Source organism: Patiria miniata, unplaced genomic scaffold (assembly GCF_015706575.1).
Source record: "Patiria miniata isolate m_02_andy unplaced genomic scaffold, ASM1570657v1 HiC_scaffold_3, whole genome shotgun sequence".
Lineage (NCBI taxonomy): Eukaryota > Metazoa > Echinodermata > Asteroidea > Valvatida > Asterinidae > Patiria > Patiria miniata.
The window spans coordinates 36441403-36458008 of NW_024037069.1; the positions used below are offsets into that span (position 1 = coordinate 36441403).

A 16606-nucleotide genomic window follows, 5' to 3' on the forward strand; every position below is an offset into this window, starting at 1 on the left:
TGAATTTATGAGGCGCGGACGGGATGGCCGGGAATTCCAAAGGAAGCCGTGCCGCGGTACTGGAGTGCCAGGCAGGTTAGCGTCTGGGGTGATCTTGCCGGATTTACATTATCCAGAAGTTTCTTATGTTTTCTCTATTTCACCGACAAATGTCGGTACTGCTACCAATTAGAAGCTATGACACATGTAGCCTCCATATACCTAAACCACTGTCGCTGAAACATGGAATCAACGTTTATCGGTTATTTTAACAGCTTGTTTGCGTTGGTACATCACTACTCAAATATATTAAAAGGAACATCGGCGTGCATTACATTTACACAAAATAGTAGCTCGCCACAAAAGTGCACAAAAAAGTCACGGGGCTGATGACAAGGAACACATTTGATGTCCGATATTTAGATTGGCTCAAACTTGTAAAAACAATATATTAAAACGATGACAACTTTGTACTCCTAACAGAGCAGATTATATTTTACGGCATTTGATAATAATAGCAGTAATGGGTATTTATAAAACGCACTTATCCACCATTATTGGTGCTCAAGGCGCTACATCATTTACATCCTTTTAAGCAGAAACAAATCTATTTTTGTCTTAACCTTCGTCGTATAAGAAATTGAACATGTCGTTGTTGTTGTTAAATCAAGTAGTTCGACGCTGCTGTGCCATTGCAATTTAATTACTTAGAGAAGCTTCGTTGTTTTCCGGAGAATATAATTATGATATACTTCAAATACCTATTCACAAATATGAATACTTTGCATGTATATTACATAAACATGTATGCAATGATTACACGTAATACATATTAACCACACGATATAATACATAATTCATTTCATACTGCATGACTGTACTTCGTTGTCGAATGGCGTTTGCACATGTACGATGTTTTAGAATACTTTGCCAAATGCATAACAACATATTACGCATTTGAAAAACTGTACATAGCCAGATCCATATCAAGAGAACGGGTTGATTCAAGGTTAATGTAACAGGCTTTATTTATTAAACCTTGCTGAGCACATTGCTCAATATAATATGAGCAGAGAATTGAGCAAATACATTTCTTTCTGCTCAATATGACCAGAGAATTGAGCGCTCAGCCAAACTTACCTGCGTCTGCAAATCTGTCAATTATAGTGCTACAATGTAGTGTGTTCTCTATGTACTTTTATATTTACATAATGAAGTTTTATTTGTAATGCAACCTTTACAACGCACATACAGCTGATAGTCTAACACCGACGTTATTGGACACTACTATAATTTAATGCAGATCAACAAAATATACAGAAAAGAAAAATCTGCTGTGAAAACAATCAATAAATAGTTACTTTCAGCAATTAAAAAGCATAATAAAATATCTAAAATAAAAAAAGAAATCATTGAAAAGTTTTTTTGAAGAGATGACATAGGTGTCAGAGAAAGAGAGATATTTGGCTATGCTGCACCACACTCTAGAATGCAGGAGGATACCGTACCCTGTATCCTTTGCAGTGGTACAAGTTTTTGTAAAGAGCTGATTTGAGTTTGAGATAGGTTGGCATTAAAGGGGAAGCTAAGTTATTACTCACCTTAATGTTTGATTTTAACAGACCTCTGTGAAGAAACAAAATCATAAAAAAAGACATTGATGCTCACACAGCATCATGCATAGAGACATAAAATCTTACTGAGCAAAAAAAGAAATTCAGGCAAGATCAACCACCCCTGCAGCAATCAGTTGCCGTGACAACCAGTCCAGCCCTTCCAGTAGTCCGGCTCCGGTCTGTGCATCGCTGGGTTGAATGCACCAGTTGCGGCCACAGCAAAGCTTGTGTAGTCCGAGTCGTTCTGCAAGGGTGTCAACACTGAGGGCTTGTGGGCTATCCTGTAATGATTTGCAGATAATCATCCAATCAAGACCAATGTTTGATAAAAAAAAACAATTTGCTTAGTAACATCAGCTTAACGGCCAAAAATGTCATGTGATGTACAATACTCAAGCTACCCATGAGTGGCACCTAGCTGACAGTTGCTTGACAAGGCAATGTGCTGAGTAATATTTTCAGCTAGGCAGCTTAATGAAATTGGACCCACATCGTGAACTGCGGGAGGCAAACACTACTCACTACTCTCAGTCTCAAGTCAACTCAAAAGCCCAAAATAAAATTATCCTCATCATTGCTCATCCGTTGATATAATATACCATACTTTCATTAAGTTTACTACTCTAGTTCAGTGTATTTCTATGTTAACTTGTAATTACAGGGTCCCAGGTCTTGTACAAGCCTTTGCTTTTTACCGGGATCCTATTTTTTTTTTGGGGGGGGGGGCCCTAATTATCCTTACTCTCAGCTGAGAAGCTCAAATGCGAAGGATGCTGCTGGATCATAGTCAAGCAGAAGGCATGTCAAGGCACCTTAGGCTGCCGACATACGACCAGAGGGGGGAAAACTGGAGAGCCTGGGAAAAAACCTTGTGGCACATAGGAGAGAATCAACGAACAACTCTGCTCACATGGTCTGAGCCGGGAATCAAACCCAGGCCACAGGAGAGGGGAGCACTTTACGCACTAGCCACCTATGCCACCCTTTTATCCTGTATTCTTGTAAATTACGTTTGATGATATGAAACTGCAATAAAACAACAAACCAATAATTGTGAAGTGACTTGTAACTGATTCAATCTCTGCCGGAAAGGGTTTAAGGAGAGGACCCAATCCTAAAACTATCTCACTTGTTTATTTGCGAAGATGAGTAGTAATGAGTCTTTCAGCTGTTTTTCTGACATGAGCACCGCCAATTCATCATAGACCTCATCCAGCCTGTCTGCATCAGTAGAGTCAATCACAAACAAGAGAGCTGAAATGAAGAGACATACATGTATACCCAATTAAATTAAAAACAAATGTTATGTAATATCTCCAACCTCAATTGAACCGGACTTATCAAACAAGGTTCACTTTGAATCACCCAACCTGAAACCTCTGGTATAGCATTCCAGTTCTGGAATATAATTGGGACATATCCAAAGCAGTTTAACAGACACCACCATAGTGGAATTGAGATATTTTTGTGTCCAGCTTTATTCTTCTTTTTCTATAAGGCCTGTGCTTAGACACCACCCATAAACACAACCAAAGAAAAACGTTTTTGAGTCTCCCTTTTTTTTTTTTTTATAAAAAAGAATATATATATCAAGAAGACTAGATGTAAAAAGCAAGATGCAATGATCACACTACTTGCAGCTCAACATTACCCTACATAAAACAATGTCATGCATTGTTTATCTGTATTGTCACTGTTAATTTCTTTGCTTTTCCTCTCAAATACCAATTTGTAAACAGAACATGATTTCTATATTGACAATACACATAGACTTAAAAAAATGTACAAGGGCTTGTGATGACAACACTGTTTCTTCTTTTGGTTTGGGTTGTAGTCCATAATTTTTCTTTTTTGAGGCTCAATAAAAAGGAATTCAAATACTGTACCTTGGGTATTGAAGTAGTAATGTTTCCACAATGGTCTGAGCTTCGTGTCCCCTCCTACATCCCAAATAGTGAACTTTACATTCTTGTACTCTACGGTTTCCACATTGAAACCTGTCATTTAGATAAAAAGCTATCATCAGTAAGGTATCATTGCAAAAATTAACTGACAAATTTTGTTCAAGCCCAATATGACACAAGAAAGCCAGATGCTTCTACACAGCTATCATTATCTTTCTGCCTATTTGTGACAAAAATGATGGACAGAAAACCTTGTTAGCAATGACAAAAATATATAAAAAAGATATGTATACAACAACAATTATGAATCAGTATACATACACTTCACCCTGTAACTCAGTTAGAGGCCAATCCAAATTCTTTCCGAAAACACGAGCAGAATCTTTCCAGAAAGTCAACTTCCTCTGGGATTTGATTTGACACAATACTCTCAGTAGCAAACTTGATCAGTCTCGAGTAGAGATAATAAAAAAACTCTTTTCTTCCCTTTAGGTTCTTGATTTTTTCCTTCTTTTTCCTTTGATCTCCCAGCGGCAAAGGGAAAATGCAAAGTTATTTCAATTGTAATATAATTTTTTTTCTCCTTTCAGTAATTTGATTTGACATGCATGGCAATCACAGGCCGCAGGGAAACCTGACTGAGACTCTGCTTTTTCCCTCTTTTGCAATAATTTGTTTGGCCTTTTTTTATGAAACATTCCTAGGGGCTTTAGCAGTCTACAGATGAAGCAAAAATGACATGGTTGAACCATGACAGATTGAGTCTAAGAGGAAGATCAAAAGGCATGATAAAATGGTCCCCCCAAAAAAAATGGGGGGGGGGGGGAACAGTAACACCAAGAGAGTTTTACCCAAAGTGCACTACTGTTATTTGCAAAATATGTGCACATTGTATTTATGGGGATATTGGTATTACACAGCCTCTGACGATAGTGCTTGATAAAAAAAACATGGACAGTATGTACTTATAGGAATTATGCTTAAATACAAACATAATGTGTAATTAGGCATTATTTTAGCTCATTATGACATTAAATGTGTTTGTGGTGTGATAACAAAAGGTCAGAATAGAGAAACTAATGGATATAACACAATGCACTTGCTGTGGCATACCTAGGAACACTGGATGGGGAAATCTTCATTTCTGGAGGGGGTACTCAGTGGATTTGGTCATATTTTGAAGAAATATTTAACACTTTTTTCTTATCCAAGTACCGGTACTGATGGGGGAGGGAGGGGAGAGGGACAGGGTCCAAGGGAAGGGGGACACAGGCCTCTGAGGGGGACCATGTCCCATCTATGCGTCATACAGATATATTCTTGTACATTTTGTAAAACAAAGCAAGCATGAGTTAAAAATATGAAAGTTTCTTTAACAAAGTGTGCAGCATGTCATGGATTCAGAAATGTGCAGTTTTGAAATGTACAAGTTTGTATTCAATACAGCGTTAAATTTTGACAAATTCAGAATACAAAATAAAAAACCCAAACAAAACAAACAAACAAACACCCCAACAAACCCCATCCCCCCAAAACAAGGAAGTTTAGGTTAAAGTGATTTTAAATCACTTTTCAAATCTACAATAAAATGTATGAAACAAACACACCAGAGCAACTTTTTTCCCCTGATATTAAGGAAACAAGTAACTTAGTTATTTACAAATCATTTCAGCAGAGTAACACTATTATTTGTACAGCAAAGTGCACACGTTGATGAAGTTACAATAAATAGAAATGCGTATCACTGCTCTTAGTCAAATAACAAAGTAAACCAAAGTACATGTGGACCTCCAACACTAAGGTGAATGTACAATTTACCATTCTGCCTCTTCCCCCCCCCCACATATTCCTGGCCGCACTGAACAAAGAATCCCCTTACAACCTATCAACAATAGGCACCATGCCAGTCCTGCTGGTACTCATTGTCTGAACTCATTAACAACTGTTTGCATTGGTTGCCATTATTATCTCTTAATGATTTGACTCACTATTACAAGGGGGGGGGGGGGGTTGTAGCAAGACGATGTGTAGGACCGCTTAAAGCCATGAGGGAGAAACATAGAAGACATAACTGGACAGGCTCAAACTGTTTCCAAGTAAAATTTTTTGTTCACCTTAGCACTTTGTACAGCGTTTTTTTTTTGCATTGTGTTTACAATGATCACACAGTGTCCACCATTAACACCAGCACCCTTCATTAATGTGCACTCTCTCTTCCATTCAATCGCCCATGCAATGACAGTTCCCTCATTTAATTACACCCCCCCCCCCCAGCCACACTCAAAGGAAACTACCGCTTGTTGTGCGAGCAAGTGATCCGACGCTGCTAATCAAATTGGACGTCTCCTTTCGTGAAATTGTAACTTAATTTCATTAGGGCCCCCATCATTTTACTCAAATTGATGATCAAGTGCATATAATAACAAGTTAATCATATGCAATCATTCTTTTTTTTTTTTCCCCTGTGCGAGGGATGCTGGTTAACGATGCACTTTAGAGCGTCAAGTGAGCTAAAGTGTTGTGATAACACGTGCCTGGGATGACATCTAATTTGGCATGGGTCGGGCCAGCATAGACAAGCTCTATTCTCAGTCTCAGACACCAGGCCCCTGTGCATTTCTCTCTCCCCCCCCCCCCCCCCCCCCATCAACAACAAAAATTGCCTTCCGGCATCCCAAGGGAAAGTGCACAAGCAAAACAAAGAAGTGCGGTCACCCGCCAAAATTTGCACGGTGTATTGTTGTTCACAAGAGTATTTCACACTTCAGCAAATTGAAAAGGCTTGTAATTGCAATTTAATTACAATGAGCCTTTACATTAGAGTCACAAGCACTCAAGACAGCTTGGCTTTCCTTCAATGCTGAATTATTCTCTTTTGTGTTCCTCTTTCTCCCTTTCAGTGAAGTTGTTTTCTTATTTATTTTTCTATTTTACTTTTTAATTTGTGGGGACTTGAAACTTAAAATATATATGTTCTGTTATTTCTATCATTAAAACTTAGCAATTGTCATCATTCACTTAACAAATTATATGAAAATAACACAAATATTTTCCGTAAAGTTGTTAATAGTAGAAGGCTGGGATTACAAATTTCAGGTGACTGTACCAATCCCAAACCAAAGACCTGTGACCACAAAAACAGAAATAAACAGAAGATACACTTCATCAACTCACTAAAAAAAGAAGCCACTTTCTGAAAATGTACAATGTACAAAAGTAAAACATTAATGAACAAAACTAAACTGTGACTCAGTGACTAAATGATTATAGAATTATCATGTTGTGTATCATCCATAATTACCGCATTTTAACGGAGGCTGATGAGCTGAGCCCCCTTGTTTGAGGACTTTCTGGGTACATGTAACGACTGTGTTGGTGGCTCAACTGTGGATAGTGCGATGGGTCAAACGTGAACAATCAATGCTGCCCTCCTTTCCTAAATGTTTTAATACTTTAATAAGTTCTGTATCACTACACTATACAGAACACTTACTAACTATCCTTTATTTCAGCGGTGGGGGGGGGGGGGGGGGGGGGGGGTCCATCGGCAAACAAAATCTAAAATTTAGACACTTTTTTATCTTCGGACACTTGGCCTCCGTAAAATCCAAAAGGGAAGGGGGGGGGGGGGGGGAAAGGCTCTTTCCATACTTTCAATGGGGGTGCTGTTCAAATACGACGATTATTAAAACTGTATCACAGATACCCCCTAAACAACCTGGCTCTGTACGTATTTTGTGCAAGGCGGACATTAATACTAGCACAACATTTTGGGGTGTCGGAGCTGGGGGGGGGGGGGGGGTCCACATTTTGTTTTCACAAAAAAATTTTTTTGGACAGAGCTGGGGGGGGGGGGGGGGGTGGACACCAAAACCCCCCTCTGGATCTGCGCCTGTACGCATAACCTTGAATGCAACTTTAAAACATGACACATTTGTGTATATGGAAAAAAAAACAGAGTTGTTCTTTTTCTCCTTTAAACCAAGCAATGGTCTACTTATAAGTAAAGGAAATGGTATTTTGCCAGCTAATGTTTACTGACAGTATATTTATATCCGTTTAGTCTATCTGGCACATTAAATCAATCTCGGACATCCCCATTGCACAAGAGCATACTGATAACATACCGTCAAGATAACACCACAAACCACAGCACTCTGATGGTGAGCATACTGTTAACATTGAAATCCAATACCGGCTAAGGTAAGTCATGGGTAAATGTTTGGGAAAGCAGTGTTTGCTGCATACTTAAATCGTTAGATTGGTGGACTTACCGATTGTTGGTATGGTCTGGATAAACTCATTCTGCTTGAGTTTGAAGAGAATGGTTGTTTTTCCCGCATTGTCAAGTCCTAGGACCACTACTCTCATTTCCATCTTGGGACCAATGTGTACTCGGTTGTCCTGTGGTGATAGGACACACAAATCAAGGTGAGACACTGGCAAAATACATGACGAGAAACTGCCTATAACAGCCTGTTGTTTTTATTACTGGGTTTTACCCTTCACTGATAAAACTGTTGCCCCAAATTTCTTCACTAAACACAATTCCATCAAAAGACAATAATAGCACAACAGTGACCTCAAATTGGCAGTTAGGTTTGGGCAGTTCTGTAAAATCCAATGTACGTCTGACCACATGTAGTACATGCGCAAAGGCGTTAATTGTGGTGTTACCTTTTATTTGGTCCCAATGTTTTTTAGATGTCACATGTCAGTGATGTATCACATTCACTTTTCCAACAGTAGCTCATGTAAGTGTCTGACATGTACATCCAAATTGACAGAGCTGCTCGTTAGTAATATATGTATTTGTCTTATTCCTTGCAATTGATATAAAGAGTGGACAGGCACCGTGTCCCACCCTTGGTTCCAGTGAGTTGTCATACAGTAGTATCTCCTCTCCTACATTGAGTCCATAGTATATTGGATACAGGTACATGTCAAGAATTATGGTTCACAATTTCTACTGCGCAAGATTTCTTGAGATGGACAAACAATATTTTCTGACTTGGCATTCCAGAGTCACATAAAACTAAACCATTCCTAAGATTAGAATGAATTCCAACGTTTGAAGAGCAACAACATGCGAGAGAATGACTATTGGAGTCATTGGAAATGACCCCCGAGTCCAGTCAATGGAAATTTGTACATAAAGTTTACATAAAGTCATAAAGTCTGAAACCAAATTCTATTTTCATTGACTTGACTCGGTCTAAATACATTTTGCTTTGGTGTGTTTCTGGGATGCCAGTCTGCAAATCACTTTACCTTAGTGAACGTGACTGGGATGCTTGCGTCTAGCTGTAGGTGTTCCTGCATGTCAGTAAACTGCAGCTGTTGGCTCTGTAGTGTCTCCTGTAAGGCAGTCACCTGCTGTTTGGCACCAATCACTCTGGCGTCATCCTGGGGTAACATAACACAATAAGCGAGGTTAGTAAGTGGAATCTTGCTTTGAAGACCTTACGATTTTCCAACCCAAAAATTGTCAAAAGAACCATTTTCCTTTTTATTAAATTCTTAACATACTGTCAACTTTTTTTTTAAAGTGAAAAGTAAAGTTCTGTTCATACTTCCTTTGAATACAAAGTGAAATGGACACCACAAACGGTAAAATTTGCCAGACTTTCAGTGTTTTTTTTAACTATTGCTCATTAGCAGGGCAAAATTGCTGTGATGATTATCACCAGATTTGAGCAAGTGTGGTTGGCAAAATAAATAAAATTATAAGTGACCAAACAGACATCAGACCAACACAGACATACAAAAATGCTGCACACGACGCTCACACTCCATACACATGTTGGCTGCTTTATAATTAATTAAGGGATGGTATTAATTCTCACTCGCATTTGCAACGATGGCTTTCATTATGAGAGACCACACAGACATGGAAACCGACAGACATGCATATCTGCTGCAGTAAGCACTCACACTCCAAGCACATGCTGTTGATAGTAGTCAGCTCCTGTTATGATTGGTATGTGTACTTCTCCCTAACATGGGAGATGACTATGTTCATTTTGAGTGACCACACAGACATACAGACCAACAGACAGATTTACCTGCTGCACACAGCGCTCACACTCCACACACATGCTGTTGATTGTGGTAAGCATGACAGCCAAATTCTCCTGCTGCTGTCGTAGTAGGTATAACTTCTCCCTCACATGGGCATCGACTACGTTCATTGCCACCTCCTCTTGATGCTGAAGGGTTTCATGGAGTTCCTGGAAATAATGGTGAACCTTGGCTCGCGACATCTGGGCTGTGCCAGGAATCTGAAAGATTTAGGTTATGTTCCTGTAAACTTTCTTGCTTGTGTTTTCTTTTGCTACAAAGATGAAGAAAAGGAAATCAGTATAAAATTAGTATTTTGTCAGTAAATGCAAAATCCAATATTAAATTTCATTGTGAATTTTCAGAGATACTGCTCACACAAGGAGGTGGTACTTTGTGCCCTATGCACGCATGTATACACTCCCCGTGCACTTTTTCAAGAGTATATGGCGGAAATTAAATGGTCCTTTTACTGTGTTCAAATCCCTGGCATCTTCCCAGAGGAATGCATGTGAGTATGGGTAGACAGAGGTAAAGGTGCTCATGGTTCACTGTTCGGTGGTAATCGTGTATACAGTCCATAGTAGTGAAGGTAAATTTGTCAGTATATTACAACCAATCAGTTTCAGAGGTTTTGAGGGTGTTGCTGGTCCGCATAATAGTATCAAGTCTTCAGTCAACTTATGCTTACAACTTCTTACATGTCTTGGTTCAGCAATGCCATCCAAATCTTCAACCACTTGTACGCCTCCTTCTATTTGCTGGATGACCTCTGATAGTCGTCGAGCCACCTCTGATACCTCTTCTGTGAAGGGACGTACCCGCTGGGCTACGTCAATGATGGAGCTACGTCGCCCCTCTGCCTCTTGTTGCAGTAATGTGTGCTGCACATAATGGCACAGGTAGATGATATCACAAAATGAACAAGTCATAAAGATGAGAGTAAGGCTGAAGGATCTGCTGTTTGGATGTGACACTTGCATGCTTAAACGGTGAAATCAGAATCCATTTATTTTATTAATGGGACCTTGCATTCATACAATTTGCCAAGTAGTTGCTAGTCTGCACAGCAAAGGTCTATGATATGCGAGAAGATTCGACGATTAATTATGCAATCCTCGACCTCGAGATTCTGATCATTCAGCGGGTACCTTCTTTATCCCTTCATCGGTAACCTGTTCTGCATCCAAATTGACCAATCAACAGCTTAGTCCACATTATTTTCTGATCAAATTGACGTCACAGTTCTGAAGATGACTCCGATTGACTGGCGCGCGGTCGTATAAAATTTGCATGTGAAGAAATATAAGACATTCAACTATGGCTCTGCACACGTGAATGTCTAGGTAGTTGCTAGGATGTTTGTAAACTTAGTTTATATATAAACAAAACTTAGAACTTAGTTTATATATAAACCAATATCAATGGATCTACCACAAATCAACCCATTAGTCAACTATAGTCCTATATGTAGATTGTGCACTTGTTGCCAAATCATGCATTTTCCCTGAACCAAAGGAAACGAGAAACATAAATTCATGATTACCTTATGGCCCCTGTGGGTACCATACTCCTTGCACACAAAACACATTAAGGGGTTGGCCTGGCACCCCGTCTCCATACACACAAACTCTACCAGGTGGGGCTGGTGGTGTGGACAGCTGGGTCGCTCTCGTGGTTTCTCTGATAGTGGGATGCGTTTGTGTTTGATCAGGGTGCGAGTGGAGTGTGTGGCGTGGGAACACTCAGCACATAGGTGGGTGCTGCACACAGTACAGTAGATTGAAGCGATGTGGTCCTCATTCTCATCGCAGGGGATACAGCTCTGTGGAATTCAATAGGATGAATTAGTTCAAGTTGACTTCTATGACTTGATTGACTGGGCATACTGCGGTGATATGAAGAGTTAGGTGCCTCCATGCATTTCAGCACTGTTGCTGAGTTTGCTTCTGTTTGCATTCTGTCACACCTGTTTAGAAAATTGGTTTAGTAGTCATGTGATATAAACCTCTGTAAATCTTTTTATTATGTAGTGCACGTGTAACACTTGAAATAATGGTGGTCCATAGGTGTACGTGTTGAAATTTATTGTCTAGGAAAATAACATGCATAAGATGCTTTGGGATTTGTATGGCCTGTTGGCATGGCTTCATAGGTGACAAGGTCTTTACTAAAAATGAAAACATAAAACTTAGGGGCCTAAATGCTCCGTTGGGGATACCTTCAATCCTGTGGACTGCCTGTTATCTGGCCATGCACCAGCACTGCTAACACCCTCCCTAGCCAGCTGAAGCCTCTCAAGTAGCTCCAAAAGGGCAAAGTTCTTCTTCAGTCCCCACACTCCAGAGTCCCCCAACTCAGTAGGCTGTCTGTCAAATGGACAGAGCAGGGTTCGACCATGTGGGGACAGGCGTGTCAGACACTCATGGCAGAGGGTGTGGCCACACAGGAGAAGGCGTGGCACCTTCTCACCTTGGAAACTAAAGACATCCTCACACACGCTGCATTCCAAAACCTACCAGGCAAGAATTGAACTTTGAATTAATAGTGTATCACAGTTTGTACGCATGTCCAGCAAGGAAGTCGGTTTTAAGGTGCAAATTATCCAATATCAAGTTTGGTGTACACATAGTAAACAGCAATGTATTGTGGCAATACAGGTAGCTTAGTTAAACAAGGCCCAACGTTAGACACCTGCTTTATCACGGTTTGGACCAGTTTACAATCACCTTACTTAATGTTGGAGCTAACCCACAGAACCCCCTCCCCTCTTTTTTAGATTGCAGTGCCATATAACAAGTTACAACACATTCTTCAATGGCTGCATTTATCAGATTGCAACACATTACAAATCTATATGATGTTTGAAATTCCTACAGCGAAAAACACATGACTGCAGATTTATGTGGTACACAAAAATTGATTTTGTAATGCTATGGTCATGATGGTAGTTTACTACATGCATACAAATGGCAGTGCTCATTTAAAAAATTGTTTGCAGAAACTCCCTAATACATGGTTGATCTTGTAAAGCCTTTAACTCCACCTTTGAAACAGGTATGAGGCCATCTCATACGCAGTATAGAGAGTCCCAAATGTTCGGACTAGTATGAGGCTAATAAAAAGAACTGTATCTGTACAATGTACCGTAGTTCCTGCTTTGTCTGTTGATACAATATATCTTTAGTACTGGTAAATTTCTTTCATAATGCAGAATAAATAAATGCTTTGTAAACAATTGGGAGTCAAAGTGAAAAAAGATGAAAGAAATCTACCCCCCACCTAAAAATTGGCATTAAATTTATTTGCCATGACCCCTCACCAGAAAAAGCTACGAACTAATAGCACTGTTGTACTCCTTTGGTTATAGTGTTCCCATGATGCCAAACTTGTCTGTGCAATGTACAAAAATGCAAAAAAAGACCCGACTCCCAAGTGAACGTAACTCCCTTGACGCGAAATGTACGAGTTTGTTGATTAGTGACTAATCGAAAACTCGTCGTACATTTCGCGTTCAAAAAACAAACTTTATTTCAGATGCTGAATCACTGTGAATGTGTTCTTTGTCACTAAGCCCCTACATGTATTTCTACCATAAAAAAACGTCTTTTGATGTTCCAAAACTTGTAGTTTGTACAAAATTTGTTGATGCTGGGTAGACGACCGTTAACCCTTGTTGACGCCAGTTGATGCTTGTTGACGCATTTTAGTCATGTTAGTAGGACCCCCATTGGGCTGTTTCAGGACGATGTGTCCCTTTAAGTTTAAAAGGTCAGTCTGTCAGTGTCATGTCTGTCAACAGTGTCATGTCAGTGTCACTCAGTCATCAGTCATTCCAAAAAAGTCGATAAAAGATGTGAATCTGGAACAGAAACATGTTCAATTTGTTATTAATTATGTTACACAACAGCTGAAGTGGCATCAGGATGCAACATAATTTCCAATATTTGCAATAAATCAAGTCATACATTCGTGTTCCCAGGTCGTCTTTTCTTCACTACTTTTGCGCCGGTTCCATCGCAGCTCGCCATGTTATTGTTGTACCGCTATCACGAATAATAATAATACCATTTCGCCCCATAATAAGCAATGAGATTGTGGGTCGAAGTGACAAACAGCAAAAAGATAGCAAGGGGAAGATAGGACAGTCTGCTTAAAAAGTGAAACGCGAACTGTATACTAGAGCACTTTTATAAAGAGGTTCTGCTTAGAGAGCAAATTCGGAGTTCCCAAATGTCAGGTTCTCTATGTGTTTCTTTGTTTCGCTGTCCTTTTATAACAACATTCCTGTTATAAAGAGGTAATTTGGCTAGTGCCATCGACCTTGTTATAACGAGAGTCGACTGTATTTGCTCAAAAGTCACGATGGGGAAGTGCGCCTCGCACGTCAGGTAGGTAAAAACCAGTATCGCCAGTTATCCACGGAGCCAAATCCTATGTGTAACTAAATAAAATGAAAGGTTTGCGGAAACACCGTGTGAATAATTTCTCAACTAAGAGAATGGTTCTAAAAAGAACCAGAGGTATAAACTCGACGTTCCGGTCAGTATGCTCTGACCGTCTAAAACATTAAAAAATAATATACAGTCAAACAATTTAATGATTAAATTGTTAATGATTTTTATTTTTTATTTTTTAAAGAATATATGCATTTTATTTTAGTGAACAGTGCTTGTAATATTATGGAAGCATTATTAAATAATGAATTATTATTATGACGTCAAAACTTGAGAACTTGAAAGTTATGGGCAACGGGTATAGGAAATGATTTATTTAATACTGCAAATAAATGCTAATTTGTTCAAGGCAAAAAAAAAAAAACCCGAAGCTGGCCTCCATATTTGAACAACTTCAGGAAAGTTGAATACTTTTTAAGTAATCGCCGCCAGAGTCGTTATTGATTTTTTGCTTACCCGGTCTGGTCCCCCCAATTACTATAAACATTATTCATTCTCAACGTTACTATTGTCATTGACTTTAATTCCCTTTGTATTCATTTATTCGTTCATTCATTTATTCCTTTTATTTTTAAATTCGTTTCTCCGTGTATTTGTCTTTTTTAAAGGTTTTTCTTCTTCAATGTAAATCCCGCTCGCATTACACCCGATGTCCTATAATTCAATTCGCTCGCACCTATAGCCCCGCCCTGCAAACAGGACGCTGGGGAGGGCTCAGGGGAAGGGATGATCACGCTCCGATTGGATAGATTTTGCGTGACCTGTGACCTGCAAGTCATCACGGCCACGACCCTGTAAGGTTTTAAACGGCTGTTAAGACGAGTCATCACTCTTTCATGCTCATTCATATATGCATTTTTTGTTGAAAAGCGTAATGATGTATGGGTAAAGCTGTACAAATTATCTGGGGGGGGGGGGGGGTACAAGCGAACAACATTTGCTTTTGGTCCAATTTTCAGAAATAAATTAATATGGAGGATTAGTATGTTAAAGCAAATATTGTTAAAATGATTTATTTCACGTTTTGGGCTCGTAGATGCTGGTAAAACCAAGAAAACCATTTATGTTCTTGTAGTCTGTTTCACTGACCACACAATAACTATTTGAGGGGTTAGTATTATAGATCAATATATATATATATATTATAGATGCCGGAAAATTGTAAGATAAGGGAACCAGTTGTAGCTGGCCAGCACCCGTTCAAGAACATGTAACCAATAGCAAACAAAATTTGGACTGAAAACATTGTAAATTTGGAGCAGTAGTTGAAAAATAGTTAGGTTTTTCCAACGGTGGTCGGCCGACCATTGTTGGAAATTTATACAAAAATACAATTTTCTTGAAAATGACTTCACACCAGGTGCCATAATTTTACAGGATGCTTTAGACTGTCATTTACCAACATCCAAAGGTATTTCGTAAAAACTTGGTAGTTTTATTTTTCGATGTTTGCAAATGTTGTATATTCCCTTTAAGATGAAACGGAGAATTTATAGACTATGGGGAATTGTAAGGTCAGAGAATCAGTCTAGCAGGCTTGTACCCCTTCACAGTTGTGTAACCAATTGCAAAGAGTTTTGCAGTTTTTTGCAGCAAAGATTTTGCAAGCAGTTTCTTAAAAAAGCCTGTTTTCTCCAACGCTGGGCGGCCGACCAGCGTTGGAAAAATACCATTCTTCTTGAAAATGTCAGCACACCAGGAGCCACGATTTACAGGATGCTTTAGATTGTCATTCAATAACAATCCAATAAGATATTCCGTGATAATTTGATCATTTCGTTTTGTGATGGTTGCAAATGTTGTATCTTCCCTTTAAAGGGAATATACATCATTTGCTTTTGCTGTAATTTTCAGAAATGGATGGAATTGGGGGGTTGGAAATATAATAGTAAATATAGTTACACTGACTTTTTTGAGGTTTTGGGTTCGAAAATGCTATAAAAACCAAGAAAAACAATCATTTTCTTGTAGTCTGGTTCCCTGACTCCATATAAGAAGAAACAGAGCAGTTTATATACATTGGGGAATTGTAAGGTCGGGGAACCAGTCTAGCTGGCTCGTACTTTTTCATAGGTTTGTAATCGATTGCAAACAAGTGCGATGGTCAATTGGGGCCAGTATTTGAAAAAAAGCCAGTTTTTTTCCAACGCTGATCGGCCGATCAGCGTTGGAAATTGATACAAAAATACCACTTTTCTTGAAAATGACGGTATACCAGGTGCCATGATTTTACAGGATGCTTTACACTGTCATTTACTAACAGTCCAGCAAGGTATTTCAAAATGATTTGGTAGATTTATTTTTTGATGTTTGCAAATGTTGTATTTTCCCTTCATGAGTGCATAGGCTTAAATCCATCCGCCGAGCTCATGTTTAAAAGTTATACCCTCAAAATATTCTATATTGAGAGAGTTCTGAGAGCCATACAATTGGGGAATCGAAGAGATATGGCAATGAACGTCTGGCCCGGTCTTGGGGCTTCCAAATCTGAGCATTTTGGATGCAATTAGACTCGAAAGTGGCACTAACAATTTTGCCATGCTGTGGAGGGATCGTTTTCCAAGATGGCTACTTTTCCGCTTTGGGAAAA

General features: G+C 39.2%; 1 protein-coding gene across 1 annotated transcript; it reads right to left on the minus strand.

The window, feature by feature from the left end:
- Window positions 1–210: 210 nt before the first annotated feature.
- Window positions 211–13688, minus strand: LOC119737940 (E3 ubiquitin-protein ligase TRIM23-like). The gene is made up of 10 exons (XM_038212618.1): window positions 13528–13688; window positions 11781–12074; window positions 11106–11384; window positions 10261–10443; window positions 9565–9780; window positions 8771–8905; window positions 7774–7903; window positions 3482–3592; window positions 2725–2849; window positions 211–1876 (listed from the first exon to the last, which is right to left on the minus strand). The coding sequence occupies exons 1-10, from the start codon at window positions 13588–13590 to the stop codon at window positions 1697–1699; spliced, it is 1716 nt and encodes a 571-aa protein (XP_038068546.1). The 5' UTR covers window positions 13591–13688; the 3' UTR covers window positions 211–1696.
- Window positions 13689–16606: the final 2918 nt, after the last annotated feature.